The 5,836-nt window shown below is 40.3% G+C and overlaps 1 protein-coding gene across 1 annotated transcript in view; it reads right to left on the bottom strand.

Moving 5' to 3' along the window:
- Positions 1-1,695: 1,695 nt before the first annotated feature.
- The window catches only part of MTMR10 (myotubularin related protein 10), a 40,805-nt gene continuing 36,664 nt past the window's right edge, over positions 1,696-5,836 (bottom strand). Inside the window, exon 16 of the mRNA XM_059824015.1 lies at positions 1,696-5,399. Coding sequence (XP_059679998.1) covers positions 4,800-5,399 — 600 coding nt within the window. The 3' untranslated portion in view covers positions 1,696-4,799. The remainder of the gene's footprint in view (positions 5,400-5,836) is intronic.

The raw sequence follows: 5,836 nt of genomic DNA, 5'->3' as shown, positions 1-5,836 counted from the left end.
ACGTGGTGCACTGTCATGATCATTTCCATATTGCCTGTGTAGCCTGAATTCATTATGATTCCTTGTAAGGTGCAAGCTTAGTGCTTCTCCAGGATTGTCAGGACCACTGTGGTCCTCTAACTGTCCCCACTTTAATATAAAAAAATACAGCTGGTCAATGATGGCATAGAGTGAGGCATAAAACTTTTTTTTAAAATGCTGTTTTAATGTGCTGCTGTGTATGAAAGGGTGATTTATTTAACAGCTCCTTCTGTTCTGAATATCTGTGTTATCGGTATAAAGGGGAAGTATTTCTGGTAGTAGACAGGAGTTGTTCAGTGCCACGATCACTGCACTCGTTTGCAGTGTGTCATTGATTATAGTCAGTTTTGCCCCACATAAACTGATGTGTTTTTTCATTCAGAACTAAGTCAAGTCAATTGAAATGGCACCAAAAGGATCTTTTAAGACATGACACCAAAATCCCCGTGGGTTTGTCTCGATTGTAACACATCGCCAACAACTTTTCTCCGGAATCTTCATTCTCACGCTGAGTAAGTTTTCCTGATATCAGAAATTCTGCTTACCATACAAACAGCAGACACTGTAACAGAATGTAGCGAGAAATTAAGATCATTTGCACATCTTTTTTATTACTCATCTTTCTACATCTTCTTCATCTTCCCTGCTTTTCTTTGAAAAACCAAACACACACACCCCCTTCCCCCCCCCCTTTTTTTTTTTGTTAGAGAAGTGAAAGAAAGCCACCTGAAGTTTGCTGTGGAAAGGTATGAACTTTTATTTAGTCTAATTTACTTCACATTCACAACTCAGCATCAGGATTTTATAATCTTCCTGTACTGCTACTTTACTCAATAAATCATTATCATCAGGCACAAAGGTTTTAGTTTCAGTTGAAATGGTGAACTCTAAACCATCACAGCAACAGCATTAGAAACCTACTGCCTAGAGCAATTTGAGGTACACATTTCTGTCTCTTATGTTAAAGGCAAATTTAAGATTTCATCCTTTGCTTAAATACATGTTAAAAATTTTTTGGTTTTAATGTCTTTCCATCTGAGAGTAAGCCAGAACCTTTGCCCCACTTGCTACATTTTCATTAAAAATACAAGGCAGTTAATATCAAAGTGGTATTGCAGGCAGGTGCACACTAAACAGACGTGCAGGCCTGGGTATACATAGACACACAAACACACTTTTCAATGCATTTCTGGAATGAAAGAAATTTCTTCAATACATGGCAGTAAGTGGTGAATAAAGTTGTACTACCATGATCACTCAGCCTACTGCTCTACCTCGCAGTAATTAATGATACTGGAGGTACACTTTAACCATATCAACCAACGTTTCCTATCCCTCCAACCCGCCCTCCCACCCCCCAGCGTGGTTTACAGTGTAGTACAAAAGTCATGATACAACAGCCAGTAACAGCCAAAATAGTGCACGTTTTCTAGAAACAGACATAAAAAGGATAAGCTGCTTTTTTGGTAGTTTTTCTACTCTTGCAACACCAAAATGGCATTAACGCTATCTTGTTTTAAATGGTGAACAGAAATTAAAATTTGAAAATGTGTACATATATATATACACACACACACACACGCATATATACACACTTGTATGTCAGTATTCTGTACATCGAAGTTAAAGATAAGTACTCACACCGCAAAATTGCTTTTGAAAGTTATTAAGATGATCAGAGCAGTCTCTACTACTATTGATAAGGCAACTGTGCAGAGTGGAGAATATTTTAAAATGAACATTTAGTACCTGTCTTTCAAAAGTAAATTAAAAAATTTACAATGTTTAACCTAAGAGGAAGAAAAAACATACACAGGCACACATGCGCGTGTGCACACAGACACACAGTAGTTGTTCACGCTCCTCAGAAGGCAAAGTCCCTGTGAACACAAGGAAATGGAACCTTGTCTACATTTTTCGGGACAGTTGGGTCACTCCCCCTCTTCCCTGCCGGAGGTGCCCCCAGCTCTCCTTCCCCGTGCTGATCGCTATCTCAGCCTCTGCTTGCCTAACTCCCCTTTTTGAACTGTGTAAAATTTCCTTTTAAGTCTGTTTGGCAAATAGATACTTAGACAGGTTTTGTTTATTATAAAGGCATATTATTTTTAACCCCCTCCCGTGCTATATATATAAAATACAAAGACCATCTGCAGCATCTGTACACATCTTAGAACTGAAACGTAAAAATGTCTGAAATCTCCTTATAAAAGACAACAATCCTGTTTAAATATAGTACCCACTTTCTCCCCCAAAGGGTACTAGCCTAAACATTTTTTTTTTTAATTCCACCAGCTGCCTGTGTGGAGTAATTTATTTACACATTTTTTTGGTACCTTTAAACCAAAAAAAGTTATACTTTTAAGGAAAAAAAAAAAGAAAAAGACACCATAGTTTTAACTGTAATTTTCAAAAGAAAAAAAATAGGTACCAAAAGACACTATACACACAGGTTGAGGTCTTTTATGTCAAGTATCAGGCCAGGGAAAGCAGTAAGCTAATGAGAAAAAATTAATCACAAAAGCAAACTAATACAAACATTTGAATAATGAATTGAACATGTTAGATGACTGCTCCAGCAAGCTTGTAAATAAACACAACAACTAGTTGGTGGACCATGTAACATGCTCAGACCGTCTTGCAGCATAATTAGGCAATTGAGGTGAAGACACGTTTTTCCCTCACAAACAGTTGACCAGAACCAATCTGGCATTATGTCGTAACATGCACGTGTGTGTCCGCATGCAGACACGTGCACATGCATGCACGCACACTCAGCTTCTTTGCATAAAATCAGGTTTTTGGGGGTTTCGTTAGCTAAAAAAAGGAAGTCTACCTCACCCCCTCATGTTAGCTCACCTTTACAATGAAACTGCCCACTTATCCCCAGCAAAGCAAACACGGTGCGAGCAAGCAGCGTACCCAGTGCCCCCCAGCAGCTTGGTACATTAGGTCATTTTTAGCCTGGGGAAAATAGGGTCCTGGATGCACTGGACTTTTCTGGCACAAAGCTTGCACCTATAAGGCCACTCCAGGTGCATATTCTCGAAAATAAATACTTGAGCCATCTTAAGACATCCAAAACCCACATTGTGATTTAGGCTATGCTGAAGACCAGTTTGGTTTTACAAACAAATGAAGAGCTCTAAATCCTATCCCTCCCTGCCTTTTTTTGAATGCTAACATACTGTGCATTATCATCATACAGCACCCCCCTCACCCCGATAACTGAGAATAGCTTCTAGTCTATCACATAAGGCCTTCAGTGCCTTAACTTGTCAGTCAACGCCTGAATAGAGGCTCAGTGTTTGTCCAATAGCATTTGTTTCTTACACAGAAATCAGTTAATATAAATACAGCCTCGCTGTTAAGAGAAGGTAGTCGACAGAAGCCATAACCTGCAAGAATGACACATTACTATTCCTGCACCTTCCCCATATACTGTACTCTCTTGCTTTTATGAAAGTTGAGGCTTTTTCTGGCACAGCATCCAGGGGAGAGGTATCATTTAAAAGGCTGTAGAGCAAAGAAGGCTGCTGCATTAAGCAGAGGGAGGCTGTTGGATTTAATAATTCCCTCAAGCAGTGGCTGTCCATTGCACTGCCCCTATGGACATGCATGTATGTAAAAAGAAGGCACCACTAACCACTCTTCTTCCAGCACCTGCTTACAAGTGACGGCAGCACTAGCACCCCTGGTGGATTTGGCCACTTGGAGCATGTCCTCCTTCCTGGACCCCAGCAGGGCTTAAATATGAATTTTGCCAAAAGCTACTTCATCCTACAACAGGATGAGGAGAGGGTCGGCAGGGATCAGCATCTGTGCAGGGACATAATGCTGAGTATTAGAGGTGCTTATATAAAAAAGAGAGGCACTCATGAGACTTATAAACAAGCTTAACCTTAAAGAGAAAAAAACCTGCTGTCTCTTGAGCTGGCCTTCTGTTTTTTCCAGAAATGGAGAGGGGGAGGCGGGGGATGGAACAAGAACTTACCACAACAATCTATTGTAAAAAGTTGCGGGGGGTGTCAGCTGCATTAGAGCAATCTTGCTGCTGTTTACTCCCAATTAAAGGCACTTCTAAAGCTACTACATATCTACAGTAAATGTTTTAAGGTTAACAGTGCATTGTCCTGAAGTTGATTCCTATAGTCTAAAGTCAAGCTCATGACAAAGAGCACAAATCTGACTAATTGTTAATGAATACATTTTGGGGAGAGAAAGAAAAGGGAACAATCCCCCGCATGGATACACACTGCATTAACACATATGTAGGGCGATCAAGTCACAGAACGTTAGTATGTATGTATGCATATAAGTATTCTTCCTGAAGAGGCAATCTGATAAAATAGTTTGCTCCCAGAGTTCAGCTATCGGTCTGTGTCCACTGTACCTAACTACTTTGATTTGCCAGGCTGGTCTGACACAAGACTGACTTCAGTCACTATCTGGGAAAAAAGGTATTTTAAGCAGAACCCTCATTAATGACCACACCAAGCCTTTCAATTAGCTAATGAAATGCTCCATTGAATATAATGAGCCAAACCACAAAAATACAGAAGGAATTAGGGACCAGAAGCCCTAGCAGATGAGAACTACTGTAGACAAAATTGTGCGATTTGAAGCATGACTTGCTTTGCTTTTAAATATTTGTGCAAAACTTACGTAATGTTTGTATATAAAAATTATTACAGCTTTCAATGCCGCATTTAGCAGTGTTAACTTACACAAGACAAAATTATACGCTGTATTCTCCCCAAACCGTTAAACCATCACATCATCTAGTCTTCATTTGCAAGCGTCTCAGTGGATAGCCAGATTTTGGCACCACTTAAAAATTTGCTTAAAGGCGTTCCCAGAATGCTCCGTCTGCACAGGTTCCCTACAGGAGAAAATGGGAATGACGAGGAGAGAAAGTCTGGGGCCCCAGAGGTGTCATTTAAACTATTTGCTCTGAAGTACATCCTGCTTTGATCCAGTTCCGAGCAGTTGCCTTGCAAAGAAGAGTTGCTTTTGCAGTGCCGAAGATTCCGGTTTAACATGTCTACTTCATCTGCCAGCAAAGAAGCTTTATGGAAAGCAGTGATGAAGCCACCATGATTGATCTGGGCCTCAGGAACCCAGCGGAAGTAGCAGAGTTTCCACAGTTTTATTTGTGTTCCAGAGATACGGGGTAGAATTACGCCGTGCAAATCAACAGGCTTTGCAAACCAGTCTCTGAAGTACTGTTCCACACTGTTACTCTGACTCTCTGTTTGCTGTAAAAAGTCTGGTTTCAGTTTTAGTATCAGAGAGTTTCTTCTCGGAAGGAACTCTTGCTCACTGATGATTCCATTTTTTAATGCTGGGGGGACACCTCGCAATGTGGAGCTGTAGTTTTTCTGCAGAAAATAAACATGGGTAATTTTCCAGTTTTATGCTCATTTGAATAGCAGATTTCCTTGAGCTACTAGGATGCATCATCCAGAGAAATGATGTGACCTTTAAACAGTTCTGAGCTTGTGAGTCACTACTGCAGGGCTCACAGGGCAAACAGTGTGGCCACCCGTGGCCTTTAAAAAGAAATACTTATGTTTTCTAGACTTTCTAAAACAATGAATGATTGAATTAACCAGTATTCACTGAAAAAAATCTGACAACCCTGGGGGAAAAAAAGTGGCATGTCATCACTTTTCCATAGGTGAAATAATGCAAATGTTGGCAGTGAGCTCAGCCACATCAGAAAATGTCCTGGAACACAAGGCTCAACAATTCACATCTTTACTTCTACAGAAAATAATTTCTTTAGGCTGGGAAGCTAAGATAATTAACGCTCCTA

This window comes from Gavia stellata, chromosome 13 (genome assembly GCF_030936135.1).
Source record: "Gavia stellata isolate bGavSte3 chromosome 13, bGavSte3.hap2, whole genome shotgun sequence".
In the NCBI taxonomy this organism is placed as follows: Eukaryota; Metazoa; Chordata; class Aves; order Gaviiformes; family Gaviidae; genus Gavia; species Gavia stellata.
This window is presented reverse-complemented; position numbering and strand designations above follow the sequence as displayed.